The sequence below is a fragment of the Protopterus annectens genome, chromosome 16.part0, assembly GCF_019279795.1.
Source record: "Protopterus annectens isolate FY-2018-M chromosome 16.part0, PAN1.0, whole genome shotgun sequence".
Classification (NCBI taxonomy): domain Eukaryota; kingdom Metazoa; phylum Chordata; order Ceratodontiformes; family Protopteridae; genus Protopterus; species Protopterus annectens.
This window is the reverse complement of record NC_056750.1, coordinates 706,981,581-707,006,026: the sequence shown is the minus strand read 5'-3', so window position 1 is coordinate 707,006,026 and position 24,446 is coordinate 706,981,581. Positions and strand designations below refer to the sequence as shown.

General features: G+C 38.3%; 1 protein-coding gene across 1 annotated transcript in view; it reads left to right on the top strand.

The window, feature by feature from the left end:
* Positions 1-24,446, top strand: part of MEGF9 (multiple EGF like domains 9) — a 1,396,280-nt gene that overhangs the window by 483,253 nt on the left and 888,581 nt on the right. Inside the window, exon 2 of the mRNA XM_044058008.1 lies at positions 3,680-3,881. Coding sequence (XP_043913943.1) covers positions 3,680-3,881 — 202 coding nt within the window. The remainder of the gene's footprint in view (positions 1-3,679; positions 3,882-24,446) is intronic.

Here is a 24,446-nt window from a genome sequence, read left to right as displayed (position 1 = left end):
CTGTGTTGCTTGAGGTGTAGTGCGGGTGTTAACCTTTTCCTCTTGACTGTCTAGCACAATCTTGGGTGGAGAGAGCTTTGCTTCCAGTTTGGCTATGTAAGTGTATCTCTCACAGGTTGTAGTGTTGGGTGGTAGGAGGAGAGGGTTGTCTGTGTACATGAGGCAATTGCTGCATTGCCCCAGTATGCCCAGATTCACCAGCTGGACAGGAGAAATCAAGCTGACCCTTGGACATGCTTGGTGCTTTTTTTTTTTTTTAATATATAAAGTACAGGAGCTGTTTTCCCTTACCTTAGCAAAGTACTTTGCAGTTATAGGCTGTTTAGTGCCTATAATTAATTTCTCCTTATTAATAAGGAGAGTTGAGTGCTTGTATCAGTTTAAGGCTTCCTAGTGCTTTCCAGCAGGTATTAGAGGAAGTGACTTGCTCAAGATAACATATAGACCCATTTCAGTTTTAAATAAGGATTACAAAGTGTTAAACAGAAACCTCCAATGGGCAAGATGGTGTGCCTTTAAAACAGATAAATGTCCATAAAATATATAAAAGGAACACTAGAAACAAGGCGTATATGCAGTAAAAGCTGATTTAATAAAATGTTAACCATTTAATTCTGGCTCTTTGATTATTGGTAGCTCTCAAAATACAGGTTAGACTTGATGTAGTGTGCCATTTTTGCTAGAAGATGTCAGGTATTTATTTAGTGGATGCATGTGTTTATTTGAATGTCAGTAGCTCAGTTTTGGATTATTTTATATTTCACAGAATGTCTGGATGTGCTGTATCCGATGGCGCAGAAGTGGATATGTGAAGTGTATAGTTGTAAGAGTAGCCATGCATTTTGCTCTAGTCACAGTATTGACGTGCAGATAAGGAGGGTTTGGAGCAGAATCTCCATATAAGCAACAGTTGAGACTTTTGTCTTACTTTTTAGGTTTTGTGAATATGGATGTGAGATGTTAATGTATGTTTTGTCTTGGTTTATGTGCATGTAGCTACTCTTTACATACAATAGAGAGTCAATTATCTGAACTAAATTAATAACCGAACTACTGTGTAAGATAAATAAAGGCACCAGTACTGAAACACGAAGAATTTATTCCAACTCTGCACAGACTTCTTCAGAGTCTGACATTACAACACACAATGTTTAAAACAAACTAATATACTCTCCACACCCATACAATTAACCAATTAATTAATCAAACAAAATTTTTTTCTATAAAATACAAATAATGTTTCTACATCACAATATGGTATTAAAAAATGGCAAACTATTAGTTATCATTTAACATTAATAATACATACAATTAAATGAATAAATATACTCAATATATATTGTGAATTGTAAAATTAAAAACATTTTATCTAAATAATACTACTTAAATATTTCAATTGAGGTTTTAAAGAAACACGTTCATTTGGTTTCTGTGCATGTAGCTACTCTTTACATACAATAGAGAGTCAATTATCTGAACTAATTGGGACCTAGGGTAGTTCGGGTAATCAAATTGTTCGAATAATCAAACATATAATTGAACCAGATAAAAAAAATAAAAAACTTCTAAAATCTTTTTTTTTTCTCCATGCAGGAATTCACTTTTCAACCATTCAGCAATTCCAATGGACAGTAAAGAATATTTTTCACATGAGCTGGCTACAAGCTCAGAAAACATGCTCAAGCAAATACATATAATGTTTACATATTCAGACTTTGATTTTTCCTACTGAAAAGTTTGGTTCTGATAATTGACATTTGGATAATTGACTCTCTACTGTATTCATTGTTGTGTGCATTCAGAGTGTGGAAGTGATATAGTAAACAAGTTTGGATTATAGGTTTCCCGTGACCTGTACTGTGTCCTTTTTAAAGTGCCTAGCTGATCCATACTGTCATGTTTGGAGTGACAGCAGTTGTCAGTTTACTTGGCTCTGTCTTGACAGGGTCTAGGCTACCGAGTTAATGTGGCAGTTAGTCAGGTACCAGATACCAGGCATGTAATTCTTTCTGTTGTGGATGCCTCCTGTGTATATTCTTTCCCTGATCTTATCAATGTTCGGTGACTTGTTTCTTCTTCCTAAATCTAACATCTCAATGTTGTGTAATGGAGGATACAAGCTTCTTAATTGTAATCTACAGCAAGCTAGGTCTTGTTTCACTTTTTGTACATTATGACCTTTCGTCACTGAATCCTTCTTTGTTTTGCATAAGATGGTGTATTCCCCACTGCAATGTCTTTCTCTCATAAAAGCTTGGTTGTAGTAGTTGGGATCTCTGAGAGTCCACTCCAAGTAAAAGTTCCAGAATTTTGCAGCAGATCTTTTCAACTATAAATTATGTGTGTGTTTTTTGTGAAGCTATGTATTATTAAATATCTCGATGGACAGCATTTTGTCTGTTTGCATAAGTTTAGAGTTGACGTACTAAGCAATTCATGCTTTGGATTGCTTGTTGGGTTAGTTGCGACTAAGTGTGTCTTTGGAATTTTGACTTTAGGACCAGTTGTTACCCATGGCTACCATTACAGAGTGGTATGTATTCAGGAATGCATTTGCCTGTTGGTGGTAACTTCTTTTATAGCTGTTTTGTAAATGTAGGCAACTTTCATTCTGATTAGGGGCCAGTTGGACTGCAGGACTTGAGTCTCCCTTAACTATGAATGTTATCAGATAGTTCCTGAAATAAAACAAACCAGAGGTGCTGAAGTTCTGAACCTGTTAAATTAGATACCAGATGTACTTAAGGTCAGTATTTACTTACTTCAACAAATGTCCAGCTTAATTGGCGTAGCGGGATTAAACCATAACTGCAACCCAGGCACCCATACTTCACCTAGGGGCATGGGTGCTTGCTAGAACTTGGGGTGGATGAGAGGAATGATGAGACTAAAGACTGTTCACCTCTTCTTTGTGGGAAGGATGAGCTCTGTGTGTAACGTACTACATAGTAGAATCCCTGGTGGGGCAGATGATCACAGGAAGCTGTCTACAAGGGAGACTAGTATGATCATGTAACATGTGGGGAGACAGAAATCAATCACACAGCCCTTTACACGCTACGGCATGAGCAAGGAGATCAGTAAGGCTAGAAAAAGGAGAAAAAAAAAGATGGCAATCTTAAAGATAGTTACTGTTCTAGTCTCTCACCCATTAGGTTGTAGAGGACACATAAATGCCAAATAATTTGACGGTTAGGCAGTGGGCAAAAAAAATTATTAGAGTAAGTAATAAAGTATATGAAGCAGTTTTAAGATGTGACATGCAACTGAGTTGTTTTTTTTTTCATCATAAAATTACAGCATTAACAATTAATTATGATCATGTCTTTATGGTAATAAAAATGTTTTTACTTTCTGCAACATTCAAATTATATTTTTTGATATTACGAACCACTATAAAAGCATAAGTTCTTTTAGTTTCCAATAAACATAATTATAAAAATACTGGGTGTGGATGCACCACTATGAAAAATGTATGCTGTACCTGAAGTTTACAGCAAAAATGCAGCTTGAAAAAATATTGTTATTTTGAAGTATCAAATCGTGTGAAACAAGTGATAATGACTGTAGTAGCGTGTACTGTATGATGACTTAGGATTTCTTTTCAGAGTTGTATGATACAGGTACAGTGCAATGAACATGTGTAGATTTTATCCATTTCTTTTTGCTTGCATTACAGGCTACGTGTGTAACTGCAGTAGTACTGGAAGTACGAATGTGCATCAATGTAATGCAACAACAGGCCAGTGTCAATGTTTCCATGGCTACAGTGGTAAACAGTGCGAAGTATGCGAAGATGGATTTTATCACAACTCCACAACGGGACACTGCCTCCCCTGTAACTGCAGTACTCTAGGAAGTATCAACTCATCTTGTAATAAGTATGAACCCTTCTTTTTTTTTTATGTAGACTAGCACTGCTTTTGCTTTGCTTGATGTTGCCTACCTGCCCTGGTTAGCATACCAAATAACTTACTGTAGAAATTTTTTGTCTCAGTCTTTCAGGTTTGGATGCACTATTTCTATCTGTAAAAGTATGAGTTCACATTCTAATGTACCTTTATTCTACATTTGCCTGACAGCAGGGGGAGGTAATTAGCATGTCTAGTCTACCCTTTTAAATGCCTTAATATTCTTCTCTCCTCTACATTCCTGTCTTCTGTTGTATCCTTTGCCTACCTGTTCCATGCCTTCTTCAGTGTCTTTAGATTCTCTCTCATCGATTCCATTTGTCCATTCATGGCTTCACAACCCTTTCTGTGAAATAGTAGTTTTGGAGATCTGGGGAGTAGTTACTCCATGCAGTCTACTGCCTTTGGCCCCTCCTTCTGCCTACCATCTTTACAGTTCACAGAGATGCCTTAACATTTCCTTGACATGATTTTCTGCACAAGTGTAATGTCTTCTGGTCTTAAGTCAGAAGAGCTCTAGATCCTCTAACCTGCGGTTATATTTGTTGCCCTGCATCACATGGATCTTTCTGATAGTTTTCCTCTTAATTCCTTCATGTAGCTAAAGTGCACTTTTTATGCCTGATGAATAGTGGGATGTAGATGGTGCATTGATTTAACAACACACCTGGTACAAAAGAACTCATCTTCTGCAGACACCTGTTTTTTTTTTCTAAATGTTTCTTTTCATTTGTGTAGCTGTTGCCTATCCTAGTAGATTAGGCTGTCACTTCCTGTGTAGACATAGGTTGCAAAATATGTGTGATTTGGTTGACTTCTCTTTTGTGAGATTAAGAGAAATGTATACCACAGAGAATGCCATCTTTATGGAACTGGCTTCCCTTCTACATGATGCAAAGTACTTCTCTTACTCTGTTCAGACATTGCTTGGACAAATGGATTGGTAACTACAACTTCACCCAATAGCACCAGCGTGGAAAGGGGAAACATTTAAGTACCCAACATATGGTTGTGATCTTTAGAGATTCATACTTGCATCACCAATTTTTGGCTATTCATATTTGTGTGGGCAAGATACATATTACAAAATACAAAAGCTAATAATTACCACGGGAATGGAAGATTAGGCTTCTTAAGATCGTCACAAATTAATAGCTTAGTAAGTACCCTATGAACTTAGTTGTTTGCTTGCTGATCTAAGATGAGCCATGTTCAGACACTCCCTGGCCCACTGAAAGAATATGATAATAACGTACAAATGATGACAGTAACAGAAATGCAAGAATTGCAATCAAATGCACAGTATGCTTGCATAATCATTAAGCTACAAAGATACTGACCACTTGTGATCATCAGGACTGGTGTAATCATTGAACGAAAAGAAGGTATACACTTGATGAAATCTGTCTAGGAAATCACATTATGATGCATAAAAGAAAAAGTAAGTCCAAAAGCTTATAAGCTACAGTATGCAGTTGCCTGTACAGGAACAGAAAAATTATAGCTAAAAGCTATCCTTTTCTGCATATGTATCATGAGTGTTGCATTCAGTTCTTCACTTGAAAACAGTACCATCAAGGTCCTAAAGATCAAACTTAGAGCTTTTTTTTTATTTTATTTTTTTCCCCCATTCATTTCAGTCATATGCTTTTCATGCACATGATTTTCAGCAGTCTCCTTTTATGACGCGTACACGGAAAGCAATGAAATTTTGATTAGGTTGTTAAACACAGCTCAAGAACTTTGATTTGTCTGATTTGTACTTCAACCAAAATGTTAACTATATTTTTATTGTAAAGGGTAAGAGGGTAAGAGAGCGATCAAAAATGTCTTTGTGAACCATTTTCAGATGATGAGGTACAGCTTGCATATGATCATTTAGTGCTCTGGATTTTGATGGTGTAGAAGTTGATATTTGTAAGCAATTTTGGTTAGAACTGATCCTCGAGTGACAAAATACTTGAAACTAAACTTGACAATTCAGAGATGGCCCTTTCTTAGTAAAAGATGTTTGCTTATTGTGCTTCCTAAGCCAGGAAAACAAGCAAAATCACAACGTTAGTTGCAGCTATCCTCTGTAGCTGTTGAGCTGTCTGTCCACCATTTGGCTGCAACGTTTGAATGGCTATTTCCCTTGCATATAGACATTAACTAGTAGAGTCTGCAAAAGAGTGAATATGTGACTCCCCACCCTTATTGCCTGCTGGATGGAACATATTGAAATAGTTGCAAGCATGATCCAGTGAATTCTGTTTTCTTAGATTAACAGAAAGTCTTTAAGGTAAAGTTATACTTACCTGAAGTTCTGACACAATTCGGCTTTCCAAAAATTGTGACTTGGGTGATTCAGAATATTTGTTGTGGTCTTAGTTCTTCAGTTGTGATGAATGAGTAAATATTGGAATACTTTTGGCATTATTGTGCTACATGCTAAGGCTGTTACATTACTTTTCCTTCCAGCAGTAGGGCTTTTAGCCGCTGCTGTCTGCAGACTTGAGGTCAGTAGATTGGTCAATCCAGTGAGTAAGGAAATTGTTTTTGGATCACTGCTTAATGCCGCCATCCAACCCTGAGACTCCTGCACAGGTTAGCACACCTAGTTAAAACATTTCAAGAAACTCCACATTATCAGTAAACAGGTAATAAACCCAAAGTATGCTTCTGAATCAAGCTGTTTGGGAACTGGAAATGTGGTGGTAATTACAGATTAGAGGTCCATTTGCAGCTTTACTGTACACAATGGGGGAGGGGGTTATTCTTTCTCTTGCAGTTTCTGTAACTCCGTTGAGATATTGGGAGATTATAATCTCCAGAAAGAGTTCTGAAGTGAGATTAAGAAAGGGCAACCATGTGAAGCACTGATTAGCTGATGTCCTTCCATTCACTAGTTGCAGTATTCTTCACTTATGGGATTGTCTGCCGTGGGTAACCCGGCATCCAGCTAGTATACCAAAGCCTAATGTTGCTTTAAGGTACACCTAATTACACCTGTATGCTCCTTGCAATAGCATAGGCATAAATGTAGTGTCTAGATGTACCATCTTCAGAACTTCTTTGCCACCAGTCCAAACGCATCCTTGTATCATCGGTCTGAATGCCTACATCATTTTTTGCCAGTTCGAACACTTTTTTGTTCTCTGGTTTAACATCTATGCCTTGTTTGCTGAAGTCCAAGCAATCATCGATAGGTACCCCACTGAGGTTTTGTTTTTTCTTTGCTTTCTTTTTGCTTCTGGGGTTAATGCCATCCAGGAAGGTTATATACCAGTACAGGAGATGGATTCCCCATAAGGACCATCATGATGAGTGTATATTAGCTTAGGAGCCTCTCAACGACCATATAACCTGTTCAGTTTGTCAGGCTTTTGTACTAAAGACCTTGCATAGTAGGTTTTCTTCCCTTGCCTTCTGTTTTGAGAACCAGTGCCTTAATCTTCTCGCTAAGGATACAGTGGAAGGAGCTTACCGCCCCAGGGATCAGCCATTAAGGAAGAAGAAGGTTAAAAAAAAAACTAATACCATAATCTTCCACTGTCCAGCCTCTACTGGTTGTTTCTCCCAAGGTCGGTGAGAACCCGGAGGCTCACTGGCTTGGTTGGCTTCCTCTGCTATGATTGGGTTGGAGGCTGGTGAGGATCCGGCTTGTGGCACATCCGACGAGGCTTTGCAGGTGTCCTTTTTGGACATTCAAGGGGAACCACTATTGATTATTTCTGAGCGGCCTAGGGGTGTTCTGTAGATTGCAGTTAGGAAAGACGTTCCTACTACAGTTATTGAAAGCCATCCTGGGTTAGAGCCTCTTAAATTTTATAGGATAGATGTTCCTTTAAACAAGAAATAAAAAAAGTTAATCTGTTTCTCCTGCTCATAGGAATCCACGGAGTGAGTGGCAGGCTTTTACTCAGTGTCTGTTTAATGCTTAAATGGCATTAAAACCTCCTTAGGTTCATAAGACATTACTAGGCTAAAAGCTTTAGGGCTGTTACAAGCCTAAACAAGTTCAACCCTTGTTCCCTTAAGGCTCTAGAGATATGGTCTATGTTATAAGTAGATCTAAATCAGCACCGACTGCCCCTATCCAAGAGGGACACAGATGAAACCCCTGGGGTGATTTGCTGTTTCCTGTCCAGTCGTCCAAGTTACACTTCAAAAGGGTTAATGAGGGGCTCTATTTAACCTGTATTGGAAGTTTATTCCAGAGGAGAGACAACCTCTGGGAGAAGTATATGTCTCTCCAGCAAGTCCTGTTGATATCACATGCTAGGTGAAGGTCCCTAGAGCAAGTGAATTGTGTACCATTTGACTTATGAATGTGCAGCATTTCCATTAAGGCAGGATCAGAGGCTCCTCTGTATGCAAGGCAGAGATCATCTATGAGTAGATTATATGAGACAGAGTATAGTGACAGTGATTTCAGTCTGTCTACATAAGACGTGCCAAAAACCCAGAGTTTTCTTTGTGAAGAACCTTTGAGGTCTCTCCGGTTACTGCAGGTGCCAGTTTATGTACATACCAAAGCGAGCACTGTACTCTGTTATTGGCCTGATGTGGGAAGAGTACAGGGGGGTTATAACCTCTTTTGTTCTGGAAGCTGTGACCTTGCTTATGAGTTGAGCAATGTAGAAAGCCTTCCTTACCACTGTGTAGATGGGGTGATCAAAAATAAGGTTGCTGTCAACCTGTGTGCCCAAATGACTAACAAATGATTTGGAGCTTAGGGTGGTATTTATTAATATGATAATCTGCAAAGACATTGCCTTTTCCAAAGGGGATGACAAGATATATGAAAAGATTAAGAGAGAAGTTAGAGGAAAGAAAAATACTTCCACAAGAAAAACTGTTATAAGCTTCAAATAAAACATTGTGTTCATTAGTACAACAGATTTGTGAAAAACGTTAAATAGACCAAGAAACTTGCTCTGTTTGGAAAAAAAAGCATCTGAGGAAGTGGAAAAATATAAACAACAAAACCTAGAGATTTTTGAAGGGCATAAAAAAGAAATATGGACATGGGAAAGAGAGATTTGATAATGGTGCAAAATTTATGCAAAGCTGAAAGCCAAATGAATCAATACAGAAAAGGCAGCCCCAAATGTATTCAAAGAGAAATACAGACAAAAGCATCCGGATACGGAAAATTTCACAATAAAAAAAAAAAATCACACAAGAGGGAATGTAGAAAGGAAGATTAGTAAAGTCATCGTCATCATCATCTTCTTTCGGCTGTTCCCATTAGGTGTCGCCACAGCGGATCATCTGTTTCCATTTCTTTCTGTCCTCTGCATCTTGCTCTGTCATACCAACCACCTGCATGTCCTCTCTCACCACATCCATAAACCTTATCTTAGGTCTTCCTCTTTTCCTGTTACCTGGTAGCTTCATCCTTAGCATCTTTTTCCAAATATACTCAGCATCCCTCCTCAGCACATGTCCAAACCAACATAATCTTGCCTCTCTGGCTTTGTCTCCAAACCTTCCAACCTGGGCTGACCCTCTAATATACTTATTCCTAATCCTGTCCACCCTCTTCACATCCAGTGCAAATTTTAACATCTTTAACTCTACCACATCCAGCTCAAACTATTGCCTTTTTGTCAATGCCACTGTCTCCAACCCATGTAACATAGCTGGTCTCACTACCCTCTTGTAGACCTTCCCTTTCACTCTTACTGGTACTCATCTGTCACAAATCACTCCTGACACTCTTCTCCACCCACTCCATCCTGCCTGTACTCTCTTCTTCACCTTTCTTCCACATTCACCATTACTCTGAACTATTGATCCCAAGTATTTAAACTCCTCCACCTTTGCCACCTCTACTACTTGCATCTTCGCCATTCCTCTGTCCTCCCTGTCATTCACACACTTATATTCTGTGTTAGTCCTGCTGACTTTCATTCCTCTAATCTCTAGAGCATATCTCCAGCTCTTCAGGGTCGTCTCCACCTGTTCCCTACTCTCACTACAGATCACAATGTTCTCTGCAAACATCATAGTTCACGGGGACTCCTGTCTGATCTCGTCTGTCAACCTCTCCTTCACCATTACAAATAAGAAAGGGCTCAGAGCTGATCCTTGATGTAATCCCACCTCCACCTTAAACGCATCCGTCACTCCCACCGCAGACCTCACTGCTGTCACACTATCATCGTACATATCCTGTACCAGTCTTACATACTTCTGACACTCCCGACTTCCTCATACAATACCACAACTCCTCTCTAGGCACCCTGTCGTATGCTTTCTCTAAGTCTACAAAAACACAGTGCAACTCTTCCTGACCTTCTCTGTACATGCACTATTGTAACTGTTTAAATGTATATGTTCTAACAGAGGAAATGGAAGGTTAACCTTGGTCCAGCAAACTTTAAAATATATCTGAAATTAAATCACTTTATTGGCTAGACCATAAAGAGGTTATCTCACAGGTCTCAGTGCAGCCATAGACACAAAGTCTGTACTAGGGAGCTTTCTGTATTGTCTTTTGGATAAACTAATTACTACTCTGGAAACTTGGACGTATGTAATTGTTTTATGACTTCCAGGACCTACTACAGATCTGAGCAAAAGCCCTTGTGTGTGTATTTTTACAAGTAGGATCTAGATCCTGCCAGATTCCAGCAGTGGGTATTTGCATGGGAATTATAAGTCAGATGACCAGACGTGATGTCATTCTGCAAGCTGTCCCAGAAGCAATATTTCAGAAATTATTTTGAGAAGTCTCTTAGTGAGACTGAGCATTCTGTATTCTGTCTTGGGCCTGATAACAAGAAGGACCATTCCCCACATCATCTGCCTTGCTCTGTTAAGTAAGTAGGGAATAGTATAATTCTCTTAGAGTCAGTCAAGAATGTAGTGAAGCTTAGTTTAGATATTGATTTTCTTTATTTGTCTGAACCTGTCCTTCAATTTTAAGTATTTCCTGTGATTTTGAACTCTGATGTCATTGTGAATGTGTACTTAGTATTTTCTTGTTCTTTTATTAAGTATATTTAAACATGTCATTGTGGCTGATCTTTGTAGAGATGTTTAAGTTCTGAGAGTACTTGTGTTTTTATCTGGTAACACTGTGTGGGCCACTCCTAATACCCTTGCTCTTGGTCAAAATATAATTTGTATTAATATAATTTTCCTCAGTATATTGGGTACCCTTGGAAGAGCCTTAAGGTAGCTGGCAGGAGTGTGTGGTGGCAGCAACAACTACCTTATTGTCTGGGGAAAAGGGGACATAGCTAGTAAGCTTTTACGACATGATAAAGGACATGTTATTATTCCAGTGATATAAATTTAAAGGGGGATATTTCAGGGTGACTCCCTGTTACTGCTGCTATTCTGTCTTCCCTTAACCCATGAATCTGTCTACTTAACCCATGAAGCTGTCTACTTAACCCATGAAGCCGTCTACTTAACACATTAGGTCATTACACTTCAGTGTTTTCTAGGAGCCATATAATAGCTATGGCCTAATGTGTTAAGTAGACTGCTTAATGTGTTAAGTAGACAGCTCTCTCAACGCATTAAAAGCTAACACGCTTTCAGCGTTGCCTGGTAACCAACAACAAGCATTAGAGCAGAGGAAAAAGCGTTCCCCAAACGTCACAGCAGGAAGAGTACTGACTTCACCGTTGGACCTTCCGAGTCACTCAGCACATGGTTTACCTACTAATCGAGAAATGGATACGAATATACCAGGACTACAAATAGATTCTACGGATTTACCATTACAGAGTTTTAATTTCAACAGTTGGACTGAACGCCAATTTATATTTAACAAAGGTACTGTTATACGTAATACTACCAACAGTATTGAAAAAGATTTTGACATTTTAAGGAATAAACTTTACGCATTTAAAAGTAACCAGTTAGAGATAAATTACCTCAAAGAATGTGTTTCAGTCAAACGTGTACTGAAGGGGTTACACTTTTTTAAGTTCCCTAACAATGTACAACAGGGAACTCCATATTACAACAAACTATGTGAAATCTTTGATTAAGCTGGCTTGGAGGTTCTAAAAGTAATGATTGCAGAGTATGAGGCGAAAGCCAATAGTTTGCTAAATGAGCTTACTTTGTTAAACAATTCCTTGGTTAAAGACTCTAATTTTATATCTGTTAAGATTAATTATGACAATGTTTTTAAAGAGGTAGATCAATTTTGTGTGAAGATTTTGAATCGTAAAATGCGTACGTTAGAGAGAGATTTGATAGAATACAGAGAAGGTGTGGCATACCCTGTTCCTGGAAAACCACGTAGATTTAATAACCAGATGCATGAATTTGTTAACCACAGTACTGTATTTGATAAGCATTCTGATACATTTGATCCACCACTATGTAGGAGTGAAAGATTGGCAGAAAAAGAAAGGAAAAATTCTTATCAAGATTTTCAACAGCCCCCAGACAGAGTAGGGGGGAGGGGGCAGTGATACCACCAACAAGGTTGGAACAACAGACAATTAGTTCCACATAACATCAATTTTGATTAATTTTGTTATGAGATCATAGAAGACTGCACTATTGTTAGGAATGATAATTTTGTTATTTATAATTATACAGATTTAGAGGTGAATCATTGCACATTTGGGTTATTCACCCGAGGGTTTCATTTTGTTCCCCTGCACCCTTTTAATTTAACCCAAGCCCTTGTTGATTTAAAACTTTTTACAAGGCAGCTTAAATATACATTTCAAAGGGCAGGTACAAGCTAAGAAGAAACTCACCCGAAAGAGCACATTTAACCCCCCCCACACACACATCCATCTATTAAAGTTTTTGAGGAGTTAGTAGAGAGAGACTTTAGGGTTCTACACCATCAGAACGCCTATACTTTTCATAGTAATTTGAAAGAAAACGTAACTCTCTTGGTTCATGAACTTAAAGACAAAAAGATCAGAGTTATGAAACCTGATAAGGGTGGTGGGGTAGTTCTCATGTTTAGTACATATTATGACACTCATCTTTTTGGGATGTTACAAGATTCTGAACAATATGAAGTGGTCTCAAGAAATGAAGTCAATCTTGCCACATCCAAAATAAATTTTTTGCTTACTGACCACCTACTGCAGAGTGTGATTAATGAGAAATTATTTAACTACTTGCATGTAGTTAAACCTAGAATTCCTGTCATTTTCGGAATTCCGAAAACGCATAACGGGGTATACCCCTTAAAATTTAGACCCATTGTTTCCGGTGCCGGTAGTGTCACTGAACTACTCGGTAAGTTTATTGATTTTATTACAAAAAATTTTGTTTCCTCTCTAACAAAGATTTGTAAAGACTCATGGGATTTTCTTAGAGGCATTCAGCCTGAATTTTATGAAGCTAATCTACTTATGATTACAATAGATATAGTGGAACTATTCCCCAGTATCCTCCATAGTATTGGGGTAGAATGGTTTAATGAGGTACTGAGTTCTGAGGCCCATCTGGGAAGTAAAGTTACTAATTTGGTAGCAGAACTCATGGAAATTGTGTTAGAAAATAATTTTATTTATTTCAACGGTGAGTTTTACAGACAAAAGAAGGGTGTTGCCATGGGTGCCTCATGTGCTTCACTCTATGCCAACGTAGTTTTACACAGATGGGAACAGAATTACATTTTTGCAACTAAATGGGTTAAATTTATTACCCACTACAAGAGATATGTGGATGACATTTGTATTTTATGGAACGGTTCGCTGGAGCAGTTCCATGAGTTATTTAAATATTTAAATTCTACTACTTCTTTTTTATCTTTTACACATAATATTAGCCTTAACGAACTGCACTACCTTGATGTGACTTTATATAAAGATACTTCTAAGAATCAGTTTCAATCCAAGCTCTTCAGGAAACCAAGTTTTTCCAATTCCTATCTCCACTTTGAAAGTGGGCACCCCTTCTTTCAAAAGAGGGGCATTATGAAAGGTCAGTTTATTCGGGCCTCTAGAATGTGTAGCACTGCTATAGACTATATGGAGGAAACAGAAACTTTGAAGAGATTATTTTTAGAAAGAGGTTACCCAGTTTCTTTAGTAACTGCTTTGGCTGAAGAAGTGACACTCAATAGGGGCACAAAATATCCACCTTTACTGGGTAGAGGATTTCCCCAGATTTCTGAGCACGAAGTTGAACCCAATTTAAGTTCACACAATTGTTTTATATATACCTATTCTTTGGGTTCTCTTGAAATTGAGAATGTGATAAGGAAGCATTGGCCTTTACTCACTTTACATGATGAACTGAACAATTTTGTTGACCCACATCCAAGCTTTGTAAGAAAAAGGGATGGTAATCTTAAGCAATGGTTTGAAAAGAAAACTTTAGTTAAATTTGGACTGGACAATCATAAACCAGGCACTTTTAAATGTGGGGCCTGCAAACAATGTTCGGCCATTTATAATGATTTGATCCTATTTATTCCATCTAGAAAGTATCTTTACAAAGCTAGTCGCTACTTCAGTTGTTCATCTAAAGGGGTTGTTTACTTAGGGTTATGTACAGTATGTTCAAGTTTTTATATAGGAAAGACTGAGAGACCCCTTAGAAAAAGGATCTACGAACATTTCTACGATGTCTCTAAAGCTACAGAAGCCAATGCATTTTTTAAACATTCCTTGTTTTGTCCTAACATGCAAATTAATTTCATGGTGTTAGAACAGGTAACACCAGATGCCCGGGGTGGTGACTGGGAGACAACACTAGAATACTGTGAGTAGTTGTGGCAATTGAGAGTAGATGCTGGTAAGGCACCCGGGCTCAACGACAACATCAATATCAGTAGTGTCTTCAAGCTTAGGATGGCCCGATTGTAGTGTTTTATTTCAGATTAGATTTTATACACACCCACTAGATGTGGGGTTATTCACATTGACTGTGAGCATTTTATTTATTTGCTCATACATTTTAATCATACTCAGTTTATTATCAGTACAAATTTTCAGTTCTGTTTGAGCACGAGACTCAGTGTTTTAGTACTGCTTATGTTTTAACATTATTTTGTTATTCATTTCTTCTGGATTTGATGAATACAATAGAATTTTATTCTTCATTTCCATATCATTTATTTATATACAATTTATATTTATTATACATGTACACATTTTAATTTATATACATTTCTTAATGAATGTTTTATTCCAGTCATGGTTGTGTTTATGACGTTAACATTCAGTACTTATTTCTATTGTTTGTGGTTGAGTCCTAAACACAAATTTGTTGAAATGAATTTAACAGGTTAATTGATTAACTTGACCACGTGGTTTTTAGTACTATTATATAATCTAGTCCATTTGGCTATTTGTATAACTTGATAAAGCTCGGTACTACACCGAGCGAAAGCGCTTGTTTTCAAGGGTGGTGTTTGTATTTAATAAAGGAATTATTTCGAGCTGCTGGTGTCGCTTCTTGGCCACGTTCTTTGGTTCTAAGTAGACAGCTTATTAAGCTGTCTAATTAACACATTAGGCCATAGCTATTATTTGGCCCCTAGAAAACACCAAAGTGGAATGACCTCTCATCTTCTTTTTGTGGATGATTTAAAACTGTATAGTCCATCAGATGAGTTACTGAAAGCACAACTGCAAGTGGTTAAAACTTTTTCAGATGATATACGAATGTCATTTGGTCTTGATAAATGTGCAAACGCAACCTTTAAAGCAGGAAAGCTGCAGCGCCAAGAAAACATCAGTTTGGGACAGAAATGTGATGTAAAAGAACTTGAGCAAGAGGGTATGTATAAATATTTGGGAATTGATGAAAAATCAACATTAAAACATGAACAAATGTGAATAAAACTCAGTAAGGAATATTTTAGAAGGCTTAAATTAATACTAAAACAGCATTGATATCTAGGAATAAAATCCAAGCTGTAAACCAATTTGCTTTTCCTGTCTTAACTTACAGCTTTGAAGTGCTTGATTGTCCTCGAAACATGTTGGACAGGTTAGACAATAAAGCAAGAAAAATGCTTCTTGCTCATCAAATGATTTATAAAAATCAGTGCACACCAAGATTATATATCACACGTTCTGAAGGAGGTATGGACTTCCTCGAAATTGATTACATGCATAGGTCTGTAATTGTGGAACTGCACACGTATCTTTTGACTTCACAAGAACCAAATGTAGTGAAAGTTCTTAAACATGAAGAGAAAGAGTCTATGATGACTTCCCTGCTTAGTTAAGCAGAAGCATATCGACATCAAGCAGGAACTGAAATCAGACCAGAAAGTAGATAAAAGTCAGGCATCATCTGAATGTGACAAAAAACAAAAGAAAGAATTTAAGGTGAAGAATCAGATGAGAAGGCAAGAAATGTGGAAAATGCATAAATATAGCTGCAAGTATCGGAAACTCTTGGAGCAACCTTATGTTGATCAGGATTAAATGCAGGAATGGTTAAGGAGAGATGAATTTAAAGCAAAAAAATGAAAGATAGATTAATATTTGTGGCCCAAGGCAGTGGACTACGTACACGTTGGTTTACAAAGTCCATTGAACATGTGGGAGAAACTGACAAATATAGGTTTTGTAAAACAGAACTGGAAACAGTTGTACATCTTGTAGCTGGTTGTGATATACTTATGGCAGAAGAATTGTATACTGAAAGGCATAGTAATGTGGCAAGACTGCTACATTTGGGATTGTGCAAACATTATGGTATTGAAGTGGCTGAAAAACATAGGAAACATGAGCCACAAAGCACCATAGTAAATGATGAAGTTTATATCACATGGGATCACCCACTACCAACAGATCAAAAAAGAGATGCGAGAAAACTAGATACAGTGGTCCATGAAAACAAGTCAAAAGTCGCATTGATTATTGAAATTGCTACACCCACTGACTACAGTGTCTTACTTACAGAGAGAGACAAAGTCATAAAATACTGGGATTTGCAGGCAGAAATGAGGGCAATGTGGAAGGAGGATACCCAGACAGTTCCAGTAGTAGAAATAGGGGCAACAGGTCTTATAAAAAAGAATTTACAGTCATACTTGGATATGTTACCAATACATGTAACTCCATACGGCTTGCAGAAGGAGTAATTGTTGGGCACATTGCGGGTGGTGCGAAGAGCATTTTTTGTCTAACATTAAAGACTGAAGCATTTCTAATTTTATGAACTTTGATCGTACTTTGACTTAGGAACGTGGTCCATTCCTGTCATGGTGTTAGAAACCCAAATGACTTGGAGAAATTAAAAAAGATGATGATGCATTTTTTTGCCCTGAGTTTAAGACCACGACTTTGGCACCAGTCATCGGTTTGCATAAGTCCTTCTTGTAGAATGTTGACATAATTTGGGGACTTAATTACTGCTCCCAGTTTGCAGTCATCAGCAAACTTTGTCAGCCACAGACCTCCTCAGGGGGTTTCTTTTCCTCCTCTTCTTGGTCTTCTACTCCCCTTAACAGGCCTAGTGAACAAGATTCCTCTGAGAAGGAGTCCAATTCTGATGAGGAATTCCTGGATTATTATTCTCAAATTCCTTCTCCTTTGGACTGTCCTGATGGTCCTTTTAAGGAAATGTCCTTAGGGACACCATCTCTAGGAGGATGGAATGTTTTAAATGGGATTGTGCTTAGGTCTCTGAAATTCATACGTGATACTATGAGTTGCTGCAGATGGAATCTCTGAAACCTTTTGCTATTCCTCCTGTCTTGCCTGCTTTGTTGGATGCTTTTTCCATTTGCCTCTAAAGCTCCTGATGCTGTGCTCCTTGCTCCCAAGAAGCCTGATAGGTTTTATAGGGTGCCTGAGGAATGCAACTTCTTGTGTAAATGTTCTGCTGCTTGACTGCTAAGTGATGTCTGTAGCCTCTGACTAGTCTTCTCAGTTGCTTCCTTCACCCAAGTTACTGCCTTCTGATAAAGACAGTAGAACCATGGAAAGGCTAGGTAAGAAGGTTTACACTTCAGCTACCCTGGCTTTTAAGGCTATTAATTATGAAACCTCGTATGTCCAGGTATGTGTTCACTATTCTTTCTCAGGCTTGTCAACTTATTTTTGATCTCCCAGACTCTGAGGATAAAACTTCTGCTCTTTCCTTGCTAGGGACTTCCTCTCAAGTGGTTCGTCATACTAGTAAGTGTAGTTATGATGCAGCAGATGCCTCTTTTAGGGCTGTTGCTTTTGGTTCAGTGATGAGGAGGTATTCTTGGCTCAAGCTTCATCCTTTGCCTGATGATATCAAGGCTAAGTTGATGGATGATCCTCTTGATAAGAAGTGTTTGGGGAATCTGCTGGTTTAAGTCCCTTCAGGATAAGGAGAAAGCCTTACAGGAACTTAAACGTGTGTTTGCATCTCCTGTGCACAAATTTCAGAAAAACTGCTCTAATAAGCCATCCTTTGTTTGCAGGCAATCTCACCCTCCTTCTGTGTGACAAAAGAGTGGCAAGCAGCATAGCTATCAACTTAACAAAAAAAAATCTGGACATAGTCATAAATAATGGGGGGACAAAGCCCTAAAAATAGGGATCAATTTTAAACATTGCTCTTATAAATTTAGAAAGTTGCTAGAATAAAAAGTATTGTGTTGCCATGCATTTTCTGAAGGATGTGAAGTCTGAAACCTCAAATGCCTGTCTTTGTTTAGTGAATTCAGTCTTTGCTAATTTGCCACAAAAATTCAGAAAATCTCAAATTTTATGAGCAACGGATCAAAAATACAAAGCAAAAATCTGGACATTCTGCAGTAATCTCGGCAGTTGAGAGGTATGGCAAGCGGGCTCCTCCTACAAAGGCTACTCAGACTTCAGGGACTCAGAAATCTTCCTTTCCTGCAGAACCAGGTGCTGTGTGACTACCCATGTGTTCCCTGCATCATTCCTCTTGCTGTTTGCCTTTCTCTTACATTTCCTGTTTGGCTTCAGATTACTCAGCATTCTTGGGTTCTATCCATTATTTGCCAGGGTATTTCATAGTATGGAAATCCCATTCCCCCCTTTTATGGCATTCCTCAGCCTCCTTGGGGAAAATCTTCCTTTTTTCCCCCAGAGGTTCTCCAAAACCTTTTGACTCGGGGTACTGTTCAATAGGTACCAGTGTCCCAAAGGTGGGGGGGATTTTACTCCAGAATGTTTCTAGTGATCAGAAAAGAGGGTATTTGGAGACTAGTTCTAGACTTTTTATCATCTAAATACTTTTCTAAAGGTAAAGTTACCCTCCTTTTGAATGTAGTCCCTTCAGACTTTTTTTTTTAATCCTGTTTTGCTGCCTCAAGCCTATATGGTGCGTCTCAGTATAAAGGATGCTTATCTACATATTTCAATGCATTCCTTATTCAGGAAGGTTTTGCATTTCTCTGTTGCTTACTGGCATTTGCAGTTCTCTGTTTGCCCTTTGACCTTCTACTGCCCCAAGCATATCCACCACATGCTTTGCTCCTATGATTGCTTTTTTACAAGTTTCAGGGGGTGTAGATATTTCCTTACTTGGATGATCTGTTGATTCAGGCATCCTCTCTAGAGATCCTGTTGCAAAATCTTCATTTTTGACATTTTCCTTTTTCAGAGCCTGTGGTGCACAATAAACTTCAAAACGTCTTCTCTGACTCCTTCTCAGGGTCATGTTTTTCTGGGTTGCAGGATTCAGACAGTGCCTATGCTGGCAACCCTGCCTCCTCCAAAGGCCTTAACTATCATCTCCTTCTTTCAAACTCTTCTTTCTGTGGCCTGCATTACAGCGAGGGAGGTTCTAAGAGTACTGGGTTTCATGACATCCACTATTCCTATGCTCCCTCTGGCCAAAATCCAGATGAGTTTCACTGGTTTCTGAAGTCAGTTTGGCTTCAACATGCACATCCTCTAGACTTTGTAATTCCTCTTCTTACTTGTCTCAAGAAGGAACTTAATTGATGGATCCAGCAGTTCTCTGTAAATCCAGGATTTCCTTTTCATCCCCTTTTTCCCCTCAAGAACTGTTCACAGATACTTCCGACTTGGGATGGGGAGCAACTTTTGGTTCCCTGAAGGTACAGGGGGTGTGGCCGCCTCTTCAGCAGAAGGAGGACATTAATGTCAGAGATGAGAGCTCTTCTGCTGGCTCTTCAAGTTTTTCATCCTCTTTTCTCTCTGGGCCTCTCAAGATATTCCAACAGACAGGAACCAAAGTAAAAAAAAAAGAGAGTTTGGAAACACCAAAGCAAATTCTCTCTCAGTTTAATTCTCTTTCAGTTTAATTAAACTGAAAGAGAATTAAACTGAGAGAGAATTTGCTTTGGTGTTTCCAAGCTGTCTTTTTGTTTTTCCTCTCAAGATATTCACAGACAATACCACAGTGATGTGGTATATAAATATATAAGCAGGGAGGAACAAGATCTTACCTTCTTTGCAGGTTGGCACTTCTGTATGACATCTTGCTGTCCAATATCAAGTCAGTCTTCGGGCAGTATACAGCCCTTCAGGTCAAAATATTTTGGCAGACAGTCTGAGCAGGTCCTTAATTCAATTCCATGAATGGATGCTTCACAGGGGTGTGTTTGTAGACATTGTCCACCAGTGGGGTACTCAGGTAGATCTATTTGCCTCCCCTCTGAAGACAACTTCCTCTATTTTTTTCCAGAGTCCCAGGTCCTCTGGTGTGAAGGGTGGATGCCCTGTCTTTTTCTTGGAAGGGAATGTTTCTTTATCCATTCCCTCCCCTTCCTCTCATTCCAAAAGTCCTGTTCAGAATTCAACAGGATGCTCCCAGAATCTTGTTGGTGACTACCTTTTGGCCACAACAGCATTGGTAAGCTCCTCTTCTGCATTTAGCCAAGGGCAATCATCACAAGTTACATCACAGGGTGGATCTACTAGCACAAGACAAAGGGATCTCTCATCCATCTCCATCTGTCCACACTTCAGCTGACACTATGATTGATAGGATTTTGATTCCAAATAGACTCCTTTTTTTCTGATGATGTGCTGCAGGTCCTGCAGGAGGCCAGGAAGCCCACTACTAGGAAATCCTACTTATCCAAATGGAAGAAGTTTTCTGTTTGGTGTCTCTCCCATAACATGGTCCCACTTACTGTGGATGATCTTCTGGTTCTGTCTTATTTGTGTGAGTTGCTCATTGCTGGTTTGGCCTATTCTTCTGTTAAGGGCCATTTATCCGCTATCTCTGCTTGTCTGCCTTTATCTCCTTCTTTGGCTTCTAGATTTGAGGCTAAACAGTTCCTGAAAGGTATCCTTCATATGAGAACTGTCAGGGAGCCTATTCCTCCTCTCTGGGATCTTAATTTTGTTTTGCAGAAGTTGGCTCAAGCTCTTTTTGAGCCTGTGCTTCACCTTCCTTGCAACATTGTTGTTGGAAGACTGTTCTTTTGATGGCCCTTACATCTGCCAGGTAAGTGTCTGAGCTTCAGGCCCTTATGGCTTGTCCTCATTTTTGATATTTCATTAAGACACAGGGTGTTCTTGTATAGTAATACATCTTTTATGCCTGAAGTGTTTAATGAGTTTTCACTTATTCATTCTATTCATTTGCCTAATTTCCCCCCCCCCCTCTGCAATCTGCCAGTGAGAGGGTGCTGTATACTTTAACTGTGCAAAGACAACTCAGATTTTATTTAGATAACACTAAGGCGATTAGAAAATCTGATCAATTGTTTGTTTTCATCCTAGGTCCTTAGGATTATCTGTATCCAAGCAAACTATTTCTTTTTATATTTCAAAGGCTAATTCTTTTTGTTATACCTTTCATGGTAAGAGCCTTCCTTCTGTTAAGGCTCATTCTACTAGAGCTGTAGTTTCTTCTGGTGCCTTTTTCAAGGGATCAGATACTAATTCTCTTCTTGAAGCAGCTACCCAGACTTTTGTGCATACTTTTACTAAGCACTACAAGTTGAATGGTATCTCCATTAAAGTCTATGGATGCACTTCATGCTTTTACCTGTGTTGATGTCATTGAGGTTAAAGTTTGCATTTTATCTTCAGTGACACAGTCGTATGTAAAGCAGTATATTTAATACACACACACACACAAAATCTATTGTTGAAAACATTAGCTGATGGGGAGACAATATGGTTTAGCACTTTGCTTACCATATTCCATGGTGGTAAGGTTAGAAAACAAATGTGACCAACACACTAATATTTATTGTGCCATTGAGCTCAGGAAACAGTTTAGTCCCTAGTAAAACATGTAATCTAATTAAGAAAAAGAAAAAGTAAACTTCTTAAAATTATTTTGTTAACATGTTTACTTAATGCATTTTTAGATCATTCTTTCCGATGGCTAGATGTACTCGTATATTCTCTGTGATAATTTTCTCTTCGTTTTGTCTACATGGTATGCTTGATGTGTCTCAAGTGGTAAGATAAACAACTACATTGCTTTTGCAAGTATAACGATGCTTTGACCTAACTGTTATGCCACCATTTTTAACAGCAGCATATGGGCTATTGGATATATATCAACATTGCGTACAAAACTCTCAGGAAAAATAACTAGTTCTGACTTCAGGGCTCTTGTTGTTCACTTTTACATTTTGTGTCTTTCAAAGATATCTTTAAGGCTATTATTTCTTTTAAAGGTAAAGTAAGGTTTATCACCCATATGTCTCAGTACTTGAGAATTTCTCAGAATATTTCCAAGTAGTCAGTTATGACACAGCAGTAACCCACAACTGGGTGTGGGTATCGCAGGATTTACCCACAGCTTGTGTGGTTTGATTCAAAGAGTGAAGCCTCAGTGATTAAACAAAGCCAACTGTGGGTAAATGGTGGGATATAGCTATTATTCAGTGACATTATTTAAGAAAGAAACTACTTACCTTTCTTAAATAATGTCTTTGTATAATGGTGCTTTAGTGCTTTTCCACCCTTTTCACCTTTTACTGATGTACTGCACATGCAGAATGTATACAAGTCCCTGCACTTCGACAGTGCATTGGAAGGGAGTCACTAGAGAAGAGAGCATCCCCAGAGCAGTTTGCCACTGTCTTCGTCTCTCATTTTTTCTCTCTTTTGAAAGTGTACTGTTTCAAATTACCTGAATCTTTATTGATTTACAACAATATTAAACATTTTAGAAGGGACAGGGCATATACATTAGAAAAATCAGGGGTGTTCTGCTAAAGTCTAGGCAGTTGACAGGTAAGTGTAAGCAGTACTGTCGCTCAAACAACCTGTAATTATACCTTTCTACTGTCCAGAGTTTTGTACTAGGTCCTGAGTTTTCCCATATTTAGCTTTGTCAGTCATAAAAATGTGTAGATGGTTATACGTTGGATATCCCAATAGAAAGTCTGGTCCCTCAGCAGTGCTTAAGCAGATGGACTTCTTTCTGTTGGAAATTTTTATTTTACAGTGGGCACTCTTGAGTGTGCTGCCCAATCAACATCCAAGCTTTTGGGTACTAATGGCATTTACTGTTATTCTCTTTATGTTTTGACTCTTTGCTGAGAGGAGTGGTTTGGACATTCACATTGCATGTTAGAATTATGCATGCAGTTTTATTTTAATTATTTTGTTTAGCCCATAAATGTAAGTCTGTGTTTTTGGAAGACTGTGATATTCCTGTTCATTGTCATACTTAGGAATTCAGACTCTGGATTTTTAGAGCAAAGTTCAGTGAACAGCTCATAATCTTAATCCTGTACTGTTGTAATATGCTTTATTACCCCCACCAGTGTACTGAGTTCTGTCATACAGTGAGCTATAACCCCCCCATGAGAACTCCTGTTGTAGTCACAGCTGTTAGTTAACTTAATAATGCCGAGTTATAATTTCACTTATTGCTGTACCTCCTACAAGGTGTCAGAGAGAAAATATTGGATTGATTTTCAGGAGTGGGACAGAAATATTTTAACAAGGTTTTGTGTGTGTGTGTGTGTGTGTGTGTGTGTGTGTGTGCGCGCGTGCGCGCGTTTAACTTGTTTAGCGTGGAAGAAAGTCCTTCCCGTGTCCTTGTTTGAGGTGTCTCATGGGTAACCACTCATTGTGAAAGACTGACTGCTACTCAAGAAGGAATCAAATGTGCTTACCTTTATCATTTTTAAAACGTAAACAAAAAATTTGCAAAAATATAGAAGGGAGCCTAATAGACTGTACTACAAGTATCACTTTATGCAGTGTTGCTCAGTATTTACTCCAAGGTGTTATGCATGTCAAAATTAAGGAAGTGTTTGCCCCTACATTTCCTCATAAGAGAAAAATTATTTTTTTATAGACCTGAAAAGAATCCAAACCGAGGCTTCTATCCAAATGTTCTGAATGTGACCTTCATGTTAATCCAGAGCATGCTTCTAAATGGCCCAAATACAGTTGCATCAAGGATATAAGCGGTTTCCAAGACTGAATATATATAGCAGAAATGCTGGGCAAGTTACAAGTATTTTGCTGAAAGTATTCAGATTTGCCTCTCACCCAGATAACTTTGATTTGTTTACTTAAACATACAGAGGTTAGAGAGGGAAATCTGGACATATGAACAGAATTTTTAAAAGACTGTTATGACTGAATAGTAAGCACAAAATGAAAATAAAATGAGGGGAAATATAAATTTCTATATGTACATCAGCTGAGTAATGACCATTAATATAGATGCATATTTTATTGCAAGGTC